This window comes from Ascaphus truei, chromosome 8, assembly GCF_040206685.1.
Source record: "Ascaphus truei isolate aAscTru1 chromosome 8, aAscTru1.hap1, whole genome shotgun sequence".
Classification (NCBI taxonomy): domain Eukaryota; kingdom Metazoa; phylum Chordata; class Amphibia; order Anura; family Ascaphidae; genus Ascaphus; species Ascaphus truei.
Window position 1 is genome coordinate 85579107 of NC_134490.1, and position 19712 is coordinate 85598818.

Here is a 19712-nt window from a genome sequence, read left to right on the forward strand (position 1 = left end):
ACACTCTGCACCCCTCCTCCACTCACAAAACACACACTGAAGCCACACACTGCAGCTCCCCCTTGACAAGAACAAAACACACAGCAGAAACAAACCAACTAGACTCTGCTGCCCCCTCTACACCCACCAAACACACACACAGACACACAAACCTTTCCCCTCACTCCTGTGCGGAGCTCTCTGCAGGCAGGGTGGGGGAGGAGTCAGTGCCTTGCTGTTCTTTCTGTCCAATCACCTCCCCTGTCTAAGTGCAAATTTCACCCTTTATGAATGAAACCTGAAAAACGATTGGCTGAAAAGCTTGGCAAGCCGCCAAAAATTCTGGCCCATTGCTGATTGGATAATGCCCGGAATGTTAACCAATCAGAGAGCAGGGATTTCAATAATGCCCGGAATTTACCAGCTTTAGCCTATAATCTGTTATAAAGAATTTTATAATTGGGAAGAATTTAAAAGCCAAAGATCCCAACTAACGTCAAATATCCATCTTGTTCACATTCACTGTTGTGAAGCCTGAAATCCACTAATACCATTAACAATTTACAGTATTTATAAATGACATTTAACATGCACTACACATAACCTGCAATTTCCATATCATTCAATACCATAGCTCCAAAATGACATCAATTAATTGGAGGGTGTGCAATGGTATATGGCCTAAATCATGACACACAGTGCTCATACGCATGTCATTACCCAGAATCCCTGGCTGCAGTGGAAGCACTGTATGCTAAGAGATAATGGGGAAGGGCAGGGTTGCAGACCTGTCTGAGACATGAATGAGCTCACAGGCGGTGTTTCTATTTGCTGTACACTAAGGTGGAGGGTTATGTAACTTTCTTTTTTTACTCAACATAACTTATTTTGTGTTTGGTTGTGGCCTAAATCATAACATGTATCAGGAGCGACTGACAGACCGTAACTGTTACAGTGCCCTAATGATGTGCCAGGTTCATCATTGGCGCTTGCGTGTTTTTTAGTGGCAGATCTGACTGCTCTGATGGAGTGACAAGCCGGCCCTAAAACAGAGGTGGAGTCCCCTCCACTACGATTTCTGCCAGCCGAGGCCTGGGCACGTTATGTGATGTCTCCAAAAGCACCCACAAGGACATGGAAGTGACACAGGTCCAGTGGTACTCTGGCGCTGCTGGACCCCTGGCACTGTAAAGGGTTATTATGCACAGCTTGGAGGCAAGATGGGATAGGGTTGATATGATAGAAATGTTTATATACATAAAGGGTTTCAACAAAGTACAAGATGGAAGCATATTTTACAGAGAGAGAAATGTGAGAACAAGAGCTTCGTGCTCCCAAGTTAAGAGTGTGGGAGGCTCGGGGGAATCTGAGTGAGTACTCATTCACAGAAAGGGAATCTGAGTGAGTACTCATTCACAGAAAGGGTGGTGGATTCATGGAATAGTCTCCCAACCGAGCTGGTAGAGGCCAACAGTACGGAAAATAAAAAAAATGCTTGGGATACAGTATGCATAAGGCATCCTAAATATAAAAAAGACAGCAAAGGTTCAAACAGGGTCTAAGCTTCTAGAGCAAATAGGAAAATGGCCAGACTAGGTTCTTATCTGTGCTCAAATTTTAGGTTTCTATGAACCTTTTCAAACTATCAGCTCAAAAGAGGGTTTTAGTTACATATTAATGACCCCAAATAATACGTCTGTGTCCAATCTATTCTAAAGGAGCAGTAAATTAGAATAATGCAACTACAGTAGGTAGCACTTTGTACCTACGGATTTGTTCATTTCAAAATCTACAATATCCTTTCTTTATAAAAAAAAATAAAGATTTATCTGCCGTACATACCACAGTTCCGTTTTCTTTAGCATACTTAAAGCATAAAGATGTATTTTTGGGGGTCGGGGTTACATTTTTTAATGGTTATATTGCCTTTTACATAAGCGTCTATTTTAAGGTCAATGGGATTTTTACTTATGGGCATAATAGGAAATTGTAATGGTCCCAAATGAATGTCACTATTTACCTTCATGACGACTCTCAGAAGTTTGTGGAAAGCCAAAGTATTTGTGTGCAAGACCACTGATAAAAGCTTTAGTGCTGTCTACACATCTGTGCTTGGAGCTGCTGATGAACATCATTTGGCACTTCTTGAACTTCTCTTTTGTGTAGAGGGATGGGAAGAGGGAGGCCAACCTGAAGGCGAGGTTCTCCATATCCTCCTCTCCTTTTTTTACCAGCTGCCCATCCATCCAGTCTTCATACCACATGTCCCAGTTCTGCAAATCATTCACAAGCTTGGATGTGTTACCACTTTGCTGCGTAATCAGACTGTACATTTTCTTCATCTTTTGTATTTGCTTTGTTGTGGGGTACCTAGTACCATGTCTGATCACAGATACTATTTGGAGAGGGATACAAGTGCTAGGTAGAAGATCCAGTGTTTTGTTCACTAGAAGAGGATGCTTCTGGAGATAAGGATTTACATCTTCATATCTGGTTTTGGTACCATAGTAAGAAGATAACCGGTGCGAGTCACTGCTCGTGTTGGTATGTCCTGAAGTACAGAACCAGGTGACGGAGATAAGAAGGAACTGGGTCGCTTTAGGTACACATCTTCTGTAGGTGGAGAAGATTAAACTCATGGTGGCAGTCCGCAGAACAGCTGGTGGTATAAATCTTGTCAGTCTGTGAGGATGCGATTAGTTATACAGCTGTTAGTGAAAGCAACCACTAGGTAGCTTTTTCCTGACCTCTTAGCAGGTCCTGTAAGAATGAAATAATTTCAGTTTATAGAAATCCGACATCAAAAACACCATACTAAGTTCTAACCCTGTTTGTTTTAGGACATGTTAACTTTACGCAATAAAAAATAAATACAAATGAATGATCTGAAGCAGGACCTCCTAGGATCAAGGTCAACTAATTAATCTGTTTAATGGATTCAATTCAGGTGACATTTAGTTTTGAAAGTTACTTTGTAAACACAGGAAGCCCAGAGTCGGGAGGGATTTTGATTTCCCTTACCAATTCTGTGCTTTTTTATGTTTGGAAAGTAACTTTCAACAATTGTTTGCAAAGTTAAGTCCCCTCTCTCACCTTTATTGGCTTTGCGAGAATGACAGGCTGAGAATAAATGTAGACTAAACACTTGATTGACAAACGCTGCCTAAATTCAGAGGCTCTTAAGAACTTGAAATTATATTTAACCCTTTGAGTGTCAAAGTTGCTACGGCAGTCCCCTGCACTCATTATCGTTCCATCAAGAAGGGGTCCTCTTCCTTCCTCATAGATCCAGAATGCTTTCTCCCCTATATAAACCATTAAAGATTATGACGTAGCTACCTGGAGTGCCAGATCCTATGGTGTAGTACAGGGGTGGGCAACTCCAGTGCTCAAGGGCCAAGAATAGGTCAGGTTTTTAAAGATATCCCTGCTTCAGGTTGACCGAGCCACCTGTGCTGAAGCAGGGATATCCTGAAAACCTGACCTGTTTGGTGGCCCTTGAGGACTTTTGTTAGCCACCCTTGGTATAGTAGCCACATCTATAGGGCACCCATTCCAAAAAAACAAAAGCAGCCAAATATTGGCTTCAAGCATGATCACATTTGCTGAAGAAAGCCAATGACAGTTACTTTATTTACAACATGTTTTTTTTTGGGGGGGGGGGGGTAAGCTAGGTGAGACTGCCCCATTAATCAGAAACTGTGAACAAGTTAACAATGAAGCCGATATATGCAAACCCAAAAGGATATGTACCAGAAATTAATATTCACTGCAAAACCCTCAATTTAACCCCATAACCTCTCTCAGGGTCTATGACCGTATTTAACTTAAGATACACATTATTAAAAGGCCATTACCAAGATGTGTATTATTCCCCTTTACCCCACCCAAAGGAAATATAAACATCCTCAGTAAACAAAGAAACAAACGCTTGTCCAATATGATAAATTATTAAGTTCATTGCAATACAATAGGGCCCCGCTTCTCAGCAATCCACCAATACGGCGGTACTGAGAAGGGTGCCGCCATGTCTGCGCAGAACAGGGACGGCCGAGTTCGCGCATGTGCAGAAGGGGGGCCTGCAAGCCTGTACATGCGCTGAAGGGTAGGAGACGCCAAAAATCACCGGTTCCACTTTTCGGCAATTTTTGCTTTGCGGCGGCACCGCCATGGAACAGAACCCGCCGTATGAGCAGGGCCCTCCTATATATTTTTTCCCCCCATAAGTATGGGTCATTTAGTTCAATCTTTTGGCCAAAACATGTTAAGCTGCAACCACATCAAGGTTACACCCTGTCAGCAGGTACCTACACTACCAATGTTATACTGTGTCCTTTGTATTTCATCCACTGCATAGCTTGTTTTAATCAAAAGACTTAACTAAGTGACCCCCATATAGAAAGTAACTAAACAAAGTGCAACATTGGCCGTGTATTGGGGTCTCTGTTTACTGCTGTATAGTTAAGGACACTTTCCCGGCAGCGCTCCAATGGAAACAATTAAATATATACACATATAACTGCGGGACTGGATGCTGATCTTGCTTAGATTGTGTATGTCTAATAGTAACATCCTCAGCTAAATAATTATACACACCGCAGCTGGGTCTCCTCCGCGTGGTACCACCTGCAGGCGCCTCACCGTGAAAGCACACCGCTAATGGTCACTGGACATCCATCCCCCATACACACACACTGCGAATGGCACACAGGCGTGACTCTGACTGCCGATCTGACTTGTAACATCTGCTGCGCATGCGTAATGCCGACTCGGCGTCACTGCCACCACTGCGCATGCGTAATGCGGACTGAGCTTCACTACCACAACTACGCATGCGAAATGCCGACTCCGCTTCACTCCACCACTGCGCATGCGTAATGCCGACTCGGCTTCACTACCACCACTGCGCATGCGAAATGCCGACTCAGCTTCACTACCACCACTGCGCATGCGTAATGCCGACTCAGCTTCACTACCACCACTGCGCATGCGTAATGCCGACTCAGCTTCACTACCACCACTGCGCATGCGAAATGCCGACTCAGCTTCACTACCACCACTGCGCATGCGAAATGCGGACTGAGCTTCACTACCACCACTGCGCATGCGAAATGCCGACTCAGCTTCACTACCACCACTGCGCATGCGTAATGCCGACTCAGCTTCACTACCACCACTGCGCATGCGAAATGCCGACTCACACTCACTACGCATGTGCGGAGGAAGATATGCTGCGCATGGGCATTGGGGACAGGGTTGTGCGGTTCTGCTCTGCCGCGTAGGAACCGTCTGTTGCGGTGTTTGTTTCCCCGGGGACACGTTTACGCGCCGGACCCGCGTCGCAGCGCTTTTCCGGGGGGTCGTTGGATTCATCACTATGGAGATCCCGGGCTGCGACTTTGAAGACTCCGTCTTCTCGGAGCCCAGGGAACGGGCGGCCGGGAGCGGGGAGCCGTACAGCGCCAGGCAGTGCGAGCCACAGGTGCGCAGCGCAAACCCGTGTTTGTGTGTCATGTCACCGGCTCCCCCCCCGGTAGCGGAGAGGTTAAACCGCCATTTTATCTCCCCCTCTCTAATCATGTTTGTATGTTTTTCACTGAATGTGGGTTTCAGCGAGCTACGGAGGGGGGTTTACTTTCAGTGGTCAAAGTGACTTAAAAATAAAACGGTAGTGTCAGGGTGTCCTGGGTGGGAGGAAATAAACATTAGTGGTGCTTTGTACTCGTGTCAGTGCATACTAGCTGCAAACTATTTCATTGTGTTTTCCAAACACTAGCAGAAAGAAAGCACTGTGTGTTGTCTGTACAACATGTTCACACGCAGGTTGCTGTGTGACTACTACTGTAGTTACTGCTCAACCACTGAGAACATGAGACATTAGCACTGGTACCCCATGGTGCACTGTGAATGCCAGGCGGGCTGCACTCTGGGCTCTGTGCATTTACAAAAAAAAAAATGTAAACTCTTGCTGCTCTGGAACTGGGGGGTTGGGTCAGGGGTTAGCTCAGAGGTAACCCCCTCAGCTAAGCTGCCTTTTTGTTTTTGAGTGAACACAGTGGGCTCCAGACCTTTGCATTTTAATTTTACATAGTCATCCACTAATGAGACCGGAAACTAACATAATTCAGGGACAGACACAAATGTAAAAAAAAAAACTTAGGCGCCAGCGTTTTTTGTTGGGTGGGATGAGGAGAGAAAGTCTGTGCCCGTTTCGGCAGTTCCGCGTGTGTGCACACCCACTGACAGTTTGAGACACACACTTGCAGAAGGCATTGGCTAAGATCCAAAAAATGGTGCTAAGCTTTAGAATGTTAAATCCCATTCACATGAATGGGAGCAAAAGTGTGCTAAAGCTTTAGCACCCTTTTTGTGGATCTGGGCTATAGAGAGTAGTAGAGGTTGGTCCTGGTTCTCTCCTACCCACTTTCCAATCTACCCCCCTCCTGCACAGCAGACTAGGCAGCGCTGACTGACCTGTCCGACACTGCCGCGCCTGGGAAAAGTGTGCTTTGCGGTCTTGCTAACAAAGCAGGATGGGGCACTCTGACGGTCATTTTAAGAAGTTCTAAAAAGTGCACTTATAAACCTACACACACACACACACTTTTGACCATGCTTGATACACATGCAAAATAGCGTTGGAGGTTAGCAAGTAATACAGTTCTATAATATGGAAAAAATTCAGCTTAATTGTTCCATCTCATCTATGTTTTGGTCAAGTTTCCTGGATCGTTTTCAAAGTGAGACTATAGAGGTGTATCTTCTCTACTAAATTTTTTTTTTTTTTTTTAACCATTTGATGAATTAAAGGAGCAATCCAAGCCGGCGCTTTAAAAAAAAATAACAATAAAATAAAAATGGAAGCATTGGGTCTCAGGAGCTGAATGCTGTTAATTTCAGCTCCAGAGACCCCTTACTTCCGGAGATAGACATATAGACTTCTGATCCGTGGTAGCCTTGGAGAGCAGCTACAGGCACCTAATTTTCAGGTAAGTATCTTCGGAAGCAGCGGCTCCCCTGAGCTGAAATTAATGGGGTTCAGCTCCCGAAACCCCTGATTTTATATATATATATATATATTTTTATATATATATATATATATATATATATATATATATATATATATAGCGGGATTGCAGACCTGTCTAAGACATGCAAATGAGCTTTCAGTAATATTTCCATTTGAGATATATATATATATATATATATATATATATATGTAGAGGTATCAGTACCGTGTTAGCCGAGCTTCAATAATCAAAAAAATAAATAGATGATACCGTTCTGTGGCTAACGAAATGCTTTTATTTGTGCGAGCTTTCGAGATACACTGATCTCTTCTTCCGGCGATGTTACAATGAATGAAGCAAAAGGTAAACTTAAAAACAGTGTCTCTTGGAATGTTATCTGTGCTGTACCTTCCCCCGGTGTGGATGTGTTTTATGGCTGGAGGTGTTAAATGGTTACTGAAAGCAAGTGAAGAAAGAGTGTGTATGTGTATCAGTGTGAATAAAAATGAGTGGAGAGCCCACAGTATATACAGTGCTTTACACAAGGTATATGTATATATATATATATATATATATATATATATATATTAAAAAAATAAATAGATAATACCGTTCTGTGGCTAACGAAATGCTTTTATTTGTGTGAGCTTTCGAGATACACTGATCTCTTCTTCCGGCGATGTTACAATGAATGAATGAATGAAGCAAGCAAAAGGTATACTTAAAAACAGTCTCTTGGAATGTTATCTGTGCTGGTCCTTCCCCCGGTGTGGATGTGTTTTATGGCTAGAGGTGTCAAAAGGTTCCTGAAAGCAAGTGATGTAAGAGGGTGTGTGTGTGTGTGTATCTGTGTGAATATAAATGAATGGAGAGCCCACAGTACAGGCATACCCCGCATTAACGTACGCAATGGGACCGGAGCATGTATGTAAAGCGAAAATGTACTTAAAGTGAAGCACTACCTTTTTTCCACTTATCGATGCATGTACTGTACTGCAATCGTCATACACGTGCATAACTGATATAAATAATGCATTTGTAACAGGCGCTATAGTCTCCCCGCTTGCGCACAGCTTCGGTACACGTAGGGAGCCGGTATTGCTGTTCAGGACGTGATGACAGGCGCAGCGTGAGCTGACATTTGCCTATTGAGCGATATGTACTTACTCGCGAGTGTACTTAAAGTGAGTGTCCTTAAACCGCGGTATGCCTGTATATACAGTGCTTTACAAAAGGTGTGTGTGGAGTGGGAGTGGATATAAATGGTGTGGGTAGGTGTGGAAATGTGAGAGATTGTAGCACAACTAAAAGTGTGTGTGAATACTATGTGATCCCTATAGGTGTATAGGGATGGAAAAACAAGGAGTATTAGTATGTGTAAGAGACAGCTGTGTGTGCATACATATAGCACAGTATGTACAGACATGGCCTATAGCGCTCATGGGAAGAGAGTTCACTTGTGTCAGCAATGACTCATAAAATTTCGATCTCTGTTTAGGCCACCGCTAAGTGTCCCGAACAGTTGCATAAATTTGTATTCATGCAACCGTCTCTCTTTCGGTGTTTTAAGATTACCTTTGAGTACGGCAACCCTCAGATCGTTCATCTCATGGCCAGAGTCAGAGAAATGTTCGCCGACAGGACTGTCTCTTGTTCCGCGCGTGATGCTGTAGCGATGCAGGTTCATTCTCTTGTTTAGCCCCTGCCCTGTCTCACCTATGTAGTAGCAGCCCCCTGGGCATTTCATGCACATGATGAGGTACACGACATTGCTGGAGGAACAGGTGAACCTTCCTCTGATTTTGTATTCCCGATTCCTGTGTGGTATTTGTATTGTGTCCGCTGTGTAGAGCATTGCGCAGGTTTTGCATCTTGGGTCCTGGCATGGTTTCGTCCCGCATTCAGTTGTACTGCTGAATACTTTACTCCTCACCATAATATTCTTGAGATTATGGGGTTGTCTGTATGATAATAAGGGTGCTTCAGGGAAGACCTGTTGCAGTCTTGTATCTTCCTGGAGGATGGGTTGTAGTTTCCTGGCGATCTTGCGTAGGGCTCCTAGGTGTGGGTTATATGTGACCACCAAAGGTACCCTGTCGCTTGTCTCCTTCTGTTTGTATTCAAGGAGATCACTTCTTGGTATTCTGGTGGCTTTGTGAATTTGCTGGTCTACAATTCTGTGGTTATATCCACGGTTTATAAAATCTGATCTCAAGGCTTTAATCCGCTGGTCTCTGTCTGCTGTGTCGGAGCATATCTGGTATTATCGTTTGGCTTGACTGTAGATGGTTGCATGTTTGGTGTGTGTCGGGTGGAAGCTGTTGTCCCTCAAATAGCTGGCTCTGTCTGTAGGTTTGCGGTATACAGAAGTCTGTAGTTGGTTGTTCTTTATAGTAATGGTGGTGTCTAGGAAATGTACTTCATCCGGGGAATGGGTGAGTTTGAGGTTGATGGTCAGGTGGAACGCATTGAAGTTGTCATAGAACTGTAGGAGGTCCTGTTCGCCAGAGGTCCAAATCAGGAGGATGTCATCGATGTAGCGAAGGTATGTAAGGGGTTTCAAGTGACAGGTGGAAAGAAAGTCACTTTCCAGTTTTGTACAGAACAGATTGGCATACTGTGGCGCCATCCGAGTACCCATAGCGGTCCCGGTTGTCTGGAGGTATGTGTCATTTCCAAATGTGAAGTAGTTATGGGTCAGAATAAATTCGATGCATTTAGTCACTGTCTCTGTGAGTGGCTCCTGCGGTCCCAGAAAGTATCTGCAGGCTGAAATCCCATCCTCGTGGGGGATGTTTGTATAAAGTGACTCTACATCCATAGTTGCTAGTAGTGTTCCTGTTGGGAGGGGGCCAATGGCATTCAGTTTGTTTAGCAGGTCGGTGGTATCTTGGATATAGCTGGGTGTGTTCCTGACAAGTGGTTTTAGAATGCCCTCCACCCAGCCAGAAATATTCTCGGTAAGTGTGCCAGGTCCAGTGACCTGGAAGAATTCTTCAGAAGGCTGCGTCTTAAGGAGTTTTTCCACAACAGACACAACCAAGATTATGCCAACATGGCAGAAGGGGAGCCGCTGCACATGAGCAGGGAGAAGCAAAAATCCAACTGGATCCCACAAACTGGGCGCAACCCCACAATGGATCGGTACATTGAAAGCTTCAGACACAGCGCCAAAACCACCATCCTGGACAAAGTAAGGAAACAAACATATAATCTGACACTGATGGAGAGGAGAGCCATAGAATCGCTAAAGGCCAACCACAACATAACAATCAGACCTGCGGACAAGGGAGGAGCAGTGGTCATAATGAACACCACAGACTACCTGCGGGAAGCACACAGGCAACTCTCTGATTCAAAGTATTACACCCACCTGCAGGAGGATCCAACTAAAAAATACATGAGAGAACTCAACAGGATCATTAAAACACTCCCAATCCGCACAAGAGAACAAATCCTGGACCTTATACCAGCTAATCCAAAACCTGGCACATTCTACATGCTCCCTAAAATTCACAAAGAGGGTGACCCTGGTCGCCCTATTATCTCTGGATCTGGCACACTTACCGAGAATATTTCTGGCTGGGTGGAGGGCATTCTAAAACCACTTGTCAGGAACAGACCCAGCTATATCCAGGATACCACCGACCTGCTAAACAAACTGAATGCCATTGGCCCCCTCCCAACAGGAACACTACTAGCAACTATGGATGAAGAGTCACTTTGTACAAACATCCCCCACGAGGATGGGATTTCAGCCTGCAGATACTTTCTGGGACCGCAGGAGCCACTCACAGAGACAGTGACTAAATGCATCGAATTTATTCTGACCCATAACTACTTCACATTTGGAAATGACACATACCTCCAGACAACCGGGACCGCTATGGGTACTCGGATGGCACCACAGTATGCCAATCTGTTCTGTGCAAAACTGGAAAGTGACTTTCTTTCCACCTGTCACTTGAAACCCCTTACATACCTTCGCTACATCGATGACATCCTCCTGATTTGGACCTCTGGCGAACAGGACCTCCTACAGTTCTATGACAACTTCAATACTTTCCACCCGACCATCAACCTCAAACTCACCCATTCCCCGGATGAAGTACATTTTCTAGACACCACCATTACTATAAAGAACAACCAACTACAGACTTCTGTATACCGCAAACCTACAGACAGAGACCAGCGGATTAAAGCCTTGAGATCAGACTTTATAAACCGTGGATATAACCACAGAATTGTAGACCAGCAAATTCACAAAGCCACCAGAATACCAAGAAGTGATCTCCTTGAATACAAACAGAAGGAGACAAGCGACAGGGTACCTTTGGTGGTCACATATAACCCACACCTAGGAGCCCTACGCAAGATCGCCAGGAAACTACAACCCATCCTCCAGGAAGATACAAGACTGCAACAGGTCTTCCCTGAAGCACCCTTATTATCATACAGACAACCCCATAATCTCAAGAATATTATGGTGAGGAGTAAAGTATTCAGCAGTACAACTGAATGCGGGACGAAACCATGCCAGGACCCAAGATGCAAAACCTGCGCAATGCTCTACACAGCGGACACAATACAAATACCACACAGGAATCGGGAATACAAAATCAGCGGAAGGTTCACCTGTTCCTCCAGCAATGTCGTGTACCTCATCATGTGCATGAAATGCCCAGGGGGCTGCTACTACATAGGTGAGACAGACAGGGGCTAAACAAGAGAATGAACCTGCATCGCCACAGCATCACGTGCGGATCAAGAGACAGTCCTGTCGGCGAACATTTCTCTGACTCTGGCCATGAGATGAACGATCTGAGGGTTGCCGTACTCCAAGGTAATCTTAAAACACCGAAAGAGAGACGGTTGCATGAATACAAATTTATGCAACTGTTCGGGCCACTTAGCGGTGGCCTAAACAGAGATCGAAATTTTATGAGTCATTGCTTACACAAGTGAACTCTCTTCCCATGAGCGCTATAGACCATGTCTGTACATACTGTGCTATATGTATGCACACACAGCTGTCTCTTACACATACTAATACTCCTTGTTTTTCCATCCCTATACACCTATATGGACCAGATAGTATCCACACACACTTTTAGTTATGCTACAATCTCTCACATTTCCACCCTACCCACACCATTTATATCCACTCCCACTCCACACACACCTTTTGTAAAGCACTGTATATACTGTGGGATCTCCATTCATTTATATTCACACAGATACACACACCCTCTTACATCACTTGCTTTCAGGAACAATTTGACACCTCTAGCCATAAAACACATCCACACCGGGGGAAGGACTAGCACAGATAACATTCCAAGAGACACTGTTTTTAAGTATACCTTTTGCTTGCTTCATTCATTGTAACATCGCCGGAAGAAGAGATCAGTGTATCTCGAAAGCTCGCACAAATAAAAGCATTTCGTTAGCCACAGAACGGTATCATCTATTTATTTTTTGATTATTGAAGCTCGGCTAACACGGTACTGATACCTCTACATGTAAATATATATATATATATATATATATATATATATATATATATATATATATATTAATCCGCCATCTTGGTTTGCCTCTAAGGAAATGGTGCGATAAGATGCATAGCTTCTTAAGCTGCTAAAATTTGATTTTCATTTTGGCAATCTCGGATCTGTTTATAAGTTACTTTATTAGATGTTTCAAACTATTACCACTTTGATCTTTTTTTCTTTCTGGCATCATCCACTTCATATGTCGTTACAAAATATGATTGTTCTGAAAGATTGATCTTTTATAAAGGTATTGTAATTGAGTGCTGCTAATTTTCTCTTTGTATGCTTTATTCACAGTGGTTTTATGAAGATGCTAGTGAGGACTGCGTCGATATTCCCACAGCACAGAAATTCAAAGGAGATTTAGCATATAAACAGGAAGACTTTGAGGTATATATTTAATAATCGATTACTGTACATTTCTTAAGTATGAAACTGTAATGATGTCACACACTCTATTTATATGGAAAAACAAACAATTGCTTCTAAAGCTCTTACTTTTTTCATTGTTTAGTTTGTAAAGTTGTGAATATTATTTTATAATCTTGTCATGACATTTAAACACTCTAAAGAGACTTAGGCACGTTGTATAGTGCCGTGTGCGTGCTGCGCCGTGCGTGCTGTGTGTGTGCTGCGCCGTGCGTGCTGTGTGTGTGCTGCGCCGTGCGCACGCGGATTTTTAGTTGGCTGACGTTAGTCAGCCTTTCTATAGAAGGGCCGCGCGCGCACGGCAGGGAGAGGGGAGCAGACAGACAGCAGTGAAGATGAGGAAATTGTGTGTGTGTGTGTGTGTGTGTGTGTGTGTGTGTGTGTGTGTGTGTGTGTGTGTGTGTGTGTGTGTGTGTGTGTGTGTGTGTGTGTGTGTGTGTGTGTGTGTGTGTGTGTGTGTGTGATTGCAGAAGTTAAAAAAAAAATATTTATTAAAGTTTTTTTTTCATTGAAAAATCTTATCTAGCACTTCCTTTCACTCGCACAACTCATGCACTCACACATACACACATATATACATTACCTGCAGCCCCCGGCACTATATACAGGAAAAGCATGCGGCACGTGCACACGCGTTCGCATAGGAATGCGCGGCCGCATCCTTTATATAACAGCCCTTGTGCAGTGACTACATGTTACAGTAACACCTGTGACCACGTGACCTGTATATGGGACAAGGGTTAATACAGGCATACCCCGCATTAACGTCCGCAATGGGACCGGAGCATGTATGTAAAGCGAAAATGTACTTAAAGTGAAGCACTACCTTTTTCCCACTTATCGATGCATGTACTATACTGCAAACATGCATAACGGATTTAAATAACGCATGTGTAACAGGCTCTATAGTCTCCCCGCTTGCGCACAGCTTCGGTACAGATAGGGAGCCGGTATTGCTGTTCAGGACGTGTTGCCAGGCGCATGCTTGAGCTGCCGTTTGCCTATTGGGCGATATGTAATTACTCGCGAGTGTACTTAAAGTGAGTGTACTTAAAGCGGGGTATGCCTGTACACAAAGCTATCCAGCTGATTAACTATTCTCGCGCATGGACACTCAAATGAATAATATCTCCCCTCAATCCGTCCCAATATACCATTGTGACGACTCAGGAGATTCCTTCCTCTCCCTCTCTCCCATCTCCCGTTATACTTTCTGCCCCTTCCCACTCCTCTCCTTCACCGTCTACCTCTCTCCCCTTGCCGCAGCGCGTTCCCCGCAGGTCTCGCATACCCACGCGCTCCCGCAGCCCCTGCTGTAATCCTCCCCGCTCCCTCTCTTCCGCGGTAGCTCCTTTACCTTCCTCTGTGGTGCCATCCGTCCCGTTGCCTCCTCCGCGCATGATGCCCATGGCGTGGCGTTCCGCGCGCCTGGCGACGCGTCCGCTGGACTACTTTGCTCTCTGGTAACCCCTTGAACCCTGCTACGCATACGACTTCGCTGACCTCTGGCTTCCTAGGACCTGGCTTGCTCTCTGACGACTCCCTCTGGACCCCCTGAACATGACACATGACACGACTATTCTCACGGACACTCCCCAAGCGTTGCAAGTATATACTAACAACTCTTCCAACAGGCCCAGCAACGCTATACCACACTCCGGGCTTGCTCCCACTGCTGTGGGTGTGTGGTATCATACCGTTCCCACCTCAGTACTGGGGTCTAGCTTGGTCTGCGGGCATACAGGCGTGACAACCATCTGTCACGAACGGTGCACATGACTTATATATACAATCAGGAATAATACACACCGCTAATCTTTCTCCTTCGCAAGGTACTTCAAATTAGTTCATTTTTACCCGTACTCGGTTACAATATGTCTTTAATCCGCCACCACCAAAGATAATGCAACAACTATATTTGCCAGTGTCTTTGGTCCTTATTTACTTACAGAAAGTGTGCACTTAAAACTGCTGTAGCAAAATGTGTCTGAAAATGTAAATTTCTCTCTACAAAGCATGCAACAGTAAAGGTTAGCTTTAATAAATAAAAATAGTGCTTGAGTTACAGAAAAAGATTATTACAAGATCATAGTTATAATAAATGCAGAAAACAAGAGAGTGGGACGTCGCTCAAACCATAATATCCAAAAATAATATATAGAGAGAGAAGGCCTGGTGCACAGGGAAAAGAAATATAATGAAAGAATGTGACAGTTTCTGTGGATACATGGTCCTTTAGGGATCATGGTTATTTGTCTTAGACACTTGTCTATCTGTGGATTTTATATCCTCTAGCTATTATTTTATTTCACCTGGGACCTTGAGTCCATACTGAGGATATTTGTATCTTATAGTTATGCTACTTGTTTTTGCCGTGAGTGCAACTTATAGGGGACTTCAGTGACCTCTGTCACTTTCTTTCATTATTATAAATGCAGACAGTTTTTTAAAATAAAAAGATAAAGGTCATGTATGTATATCTTAATGTAGGATCCATTAAGATTGTGTATATATATTGTTTTGTTAATTTAATGTATAACATTCCTTGAAAAATAAAAAAAAACTTCTGGTATTTAAAAATAAATAGTTGAAAATAAGCAGACTTCCCTATACGTTACCACAGGGGTGTGCAAACTTTCCCTGCTGCACCCACCTTCCTGCTCTCCCCTCCTGCTCGCGCTCCCCTCCTTATATGACGCGTCGCCGAAGACCAGGTAAGGGACATTGCAGTGGCCTCACCAGTTCCCCCGGCATTTAATTTAAATGCCTTGGCGAAGAGCACGGGGCCTCTGTAAGCGCCGCGCCCCCCAGCGCTACCACATGTATCAGGTTCTTCTCAGAGCGGTCACTGGAGCCTGAACTATCCGAGAATTCATGTGTCTGATCCCAAAACTCACCTCTGTTGAATTCTTATTCATAATTCAAAAGCATGACTTCATATACTAAATTCCCTTAATTGAGAACAACATAAGCCCACCTTTCTGGGCGTGTTCTCACCCACCATTTCATCAATCTCGCACATTTTTACAACTTAAAAGAAAAAAACCTTCCATGGGACTCTTATAAAGTTTGCCTCAATATATAAAATACTTCATAACTTTGTTTCTATAATACTTAGACACACAATCTTCACTGCGATGTCTGTGTGCTTAATATACTCATCTGTATCAGACGATATAACTTCTATTTTTGCATAGGGAACAGATTTCAGAGATTATACATAGAAAAACCTGGTTTTTGGTCTCATATTAACCGTCGGGATTACACAAATCAAATATTTGCAAGTCCGTTATATTTTCATATTTAATACATTTACCTTAGCCACGCCCTTTGATATTTGCAGATCCCCTTAAGAATGCCTTTAAATGTACATTTAAAGGTCCTGTTTATTCTAGTATCAGGGAAGCCATAGTTAAATCTCTCTGCCCCTCGCGCGCCCCCCCCCCCATCACTTGCAAATCCATATGTTGACTCCAGACACCCGTATCACTAGATCAGCACATAAACTGGGCTTGGTGTGGTTTTACATGCCATAAAAGCAATTCTTGTATTGTTAAAACAATTTGTAACCAGCATTAACCTCTCGTGTGCCAGATTTATATATATATATATATATTTAAAAAAACAAAAACGTAATGTCATGATATGACACCCGCTATTTTTCTTTATTTAAAAAAAATTATGTATGTTTAACTCAACTGTTTTTGTTTTAAACGTATAAAGGCAGGATACACCTTCAGACAGAGTCTTATGGGCTGTCCCATTATCTTAATATATAAAATCGAATGGTTGGTACTAGCTGCGGTGAATCTGATTGGTCCTCAGCCTCTGGCCAATCAGATTGGTGGGTGTGACGTCACCCAACTGCCACTCTCTTCCCCCTAGGCTCGGCGCCACACACACACACACACACACACACACACCTCTCCCCCTCCCCGGCGGCGCTCCAACTCACCTCTCCCCCTCCCCGGCGGCGCTCCAACTCACCTCTCCCCCTCCCCGGCGGCGCTCCAACTCACCTCTCCCCCTCCCCGGCGGCGCTCCAACTCACCTCTCCCCCTCCCCGGCGGCGCTCCAACTCACCTCTCCCCCTCCCCGGCGGCGCTCCAACTCACCTCTCCCCCTCCCCGGCGGCGCTCCAACTCACCTCTCCCCCTCCCCGGCGGCGCTCCAACTCACCTCTCCCCCTCCCCGGCGGCGCTCCAACTCACCTCTCCCCCTCCCCGGTGGGTGATCAGGCAGGCTGCCACGCGGCGCCTAAGATGGCGGCCGGAAGGACCCCCTTCCTCGCGGCGCCGAGTCAGAAGATGGCGGCGCCCGGAAGTACAGGTAGGTGTCGCGTGTGTGTCGCTCCCCCACCTCCCCCCCACCTGCGGCGCCAAACGGAACTGAGAAAGGGCGATTCACGGGACTGAGACACGTGTGTGTGTGTGTGACTGAGTGTGTGCGACACTGTCCACTGCCCCCCCTCCTGTCCACTGCCCCCCCCCTCCTGTCCACTGCCCCCCACTCCTGTCCACTGCCCCCCACTCCTGTCCACTGCCCCCCCTCCTGTCCACTGCCCCGGCCTCCTGTCCACTGCCCCCCCTCCTGTCCACTGCCCCCCCCTCCTGTCCACTGCCCCCCTCCTGTCCACTGTCCCCGTCCCCCCTCCTGTCCACTGTCCGTCCCCGTCCCCCCTCCTGTGCACTGTCCCCCCCCCCCCCTCCTGTCCACTGTTCGTCCCCCCCCTCTCCTGTCCATTGTTCGTCCCTCCCCTCTGGGGAGAACGGAGAAAGAGGGAGAGAGAAGGGAGCGGGAAATTTAACTCACGGGCAACGCCGGGTCTCTCTCCAACACACCTCTCACCCTCGGCGCTCCAACTCACCTCTCTCTCTCCCCGCCGGCGCTCCAACTGAAACAGGCAGGCTGCCTCGCGGCGCCTAAGATGGCGGCGCCCGGAAGGACCCCCTTCCTCCCTCGCGGCGCCGAGTGAGAAGATGGCGGCGCCCGGAAGTACAGGTAGGTGTCGCGTGTGTGTCACTCCCCCACTTCCCCACCCCCCCCCACTTCCACCCCCCCCCACTTCTCCCCCTCCCACTTCCCCTCACCTCCCAGAGCACGCTCTCTACGGCTCAACATCCCCGAGGAGCAGGAGGAGGGCGCCAGGGAGTTAATACCTCCTTTGTGCCACCGGGAGTCGGCGGAGGCCACGAGGGGGGAGAGAACCAGTGGCAGCCCGATGAGCGCGGCATGCTGCCAGGTGAGGAAATGCAGGGGGAGGAATCCATGCCTTTGACGCCCCCCCCCCCCCTGCCTTTGACGCCCCCCCCTGCCTTTGACGCCCCCCCTGCCTTTGACGCCCCCCCCCTGCCTTTGACGCGCCCCCCCCTGCCTTTGACGCCCCCCCCTGCCTTTGACGCCCCCCCCCCTGCCTTTTACGCCCCCCCCCTGCCTTTTACGCCCCCCCCCTGCCTCCGGCCAACGCCAGGTATACACACACACATTTCCTACCCCCCCATCGCACTCACCTCCCTCCCCGGCGCTGACTCACCTCCCCTCCCCGGCGCTCACTCCCCCTGCCTTTCACGCCCCCCCTCCCTGCCTCCGGCCAACGCCAGGTATACACACACACACCTCCTACCCCCCCATCACACTCACCTCCCTCCCCGGCGCTGACTCACCTCCCCTCCCCGGCGCTCACTCCCCCTGCCTTTCACGCCCCCCCTCCCTGCCTCCGGCCAACGCCGGGTATACACACACACACCTCCTGCCCCCCCATCACACTCACCTCCCTCCCCGCCGCTCATTCACCTCCCCGGCGCTGACTCCCCTCCCCGCCGCTGACTCACCTCCCCTCCCCTGGCTCCCCTCTCCTGGCTCCCCTCTCCTGGCTCCCCTCCCCTGGCTCCCCTCCCCGGTGCTCCCCTCCCCAGCGCTCCACTCACATCACCTCCCCGGCGCTCCACTCACCTCCCTCCCCGGCGCTGACTCACCTCCCCTCCCCGGCGCTGACTCACCTCCCCTCCCGGCGCTCACTCACCTCCCCGCCGCTCACTCACCTCCCCTCCCCAGCACTGACTCCACTCCACTCTCCGGTGCTCCCCTCCCCGGTGCTCCACTCACATCACCTCCCCGGCGTTCCACTCACCTCCCTCCCCGGCGCTGACACACACACCGACTGACGCACACACACCGACTGACGCACACACACCGACTGACGCACACACACCGACTGACGCACACACACCGACTGACGCACACACACCGACTGACGCACACACACCGACTGACGCACACACACCGACTGACGCACACACTGACTGACGCACGGACACACACACAGTGACTGACGCACGGACACACACACAGTGACTGACGCACGGACACACACACAGTGACTGACGCGCACACAAACACTGACTGCTGCACACGCACGCACACACTGACTGTGTGTGCGTCAGTCAGTCTGTGTGTTTTTGTTTCTGCATCAGACTCACTGACGCGCGCGCACACAGTGACTGACGCACACACACTGCATGAAGCTGTAAAGGAGGGAGGGGGGGGGACTGGATTGATGTGAATGGGGGACAAACAGAGAGAGGGGGGAGGAGAGAGGAGAGAGAGGGGAGCGGGAACATTACATCCCGGGCAACGCCGGGTCTCTCAGCTAGTTGAACATAAACAGTCAAAATTTAGTCAGTACAATTACGGTTTGTATTAACACGCCAACCGGTTTTGGCCATTTGTAAAGCAGTGG

General features: G+C 47.1%; 2 protein-coding genes across 5 annotated transcripts in view; one reads left to right on the top strand and one right to left on the bottom strand.

Moving 5' to 3' along the window:
- MINPP1 (multiple inositol-polyphosphate phosphatase 1) overlaps positions 1-4741 on the bottom strand; it is a 195356-nt gene extending 190615 nt beyond the window's left edge. The window contains exons 1-2 of one of the 2 annotated variants that reach the window (XM_075612908.1): positions 4621-4741; positions 2000-2739 (exon numbers count right to left, since the gene is read on the bottom strand). In XM_075612908.1, coding sequence (XP_075469023.1) covers positions 2000-2618 — 619 coding nt within the window. In that variant the 5' untranslated portion in view covers positions 2619-2739; positions 4621-4741. Of the gene's footprint in view, positions 1-1999; positions 2740-4575 lie in introns of both variants that reach the window. The other variant, XM_075612906.1, reaches the window with a different exon arrangement.
- Positions 4742-5186: 445 nt separating this feature from the next.
- The window catches only part of C8H8orf76 (chromosome 8 C8orf76 homolog), a 69096-nt gene continuing 54570 nt past the window's right edge, over positions 5187-19712 (top strand). Inside the window, exons 1-2 of one of the 3 annotated variants that reach the window (XM_075612911.1) lie at positions 5187-5461; positions 12842-12934. In XM_075612911.1, the coding sequence (XP_075469026.1) occupies positions 5192-5461; positions 12842-12934 (363 nt within the window). In that variant the 5' untranslated portion in view covers positions 5187-5191. The remainder of the gene's footprint in view (positions 5462-12841; positions 12935-19712) is intronic. The other 2 variants (XM_075612910.1, XM_075612909.1) reach the window with 2 other exon arrangements.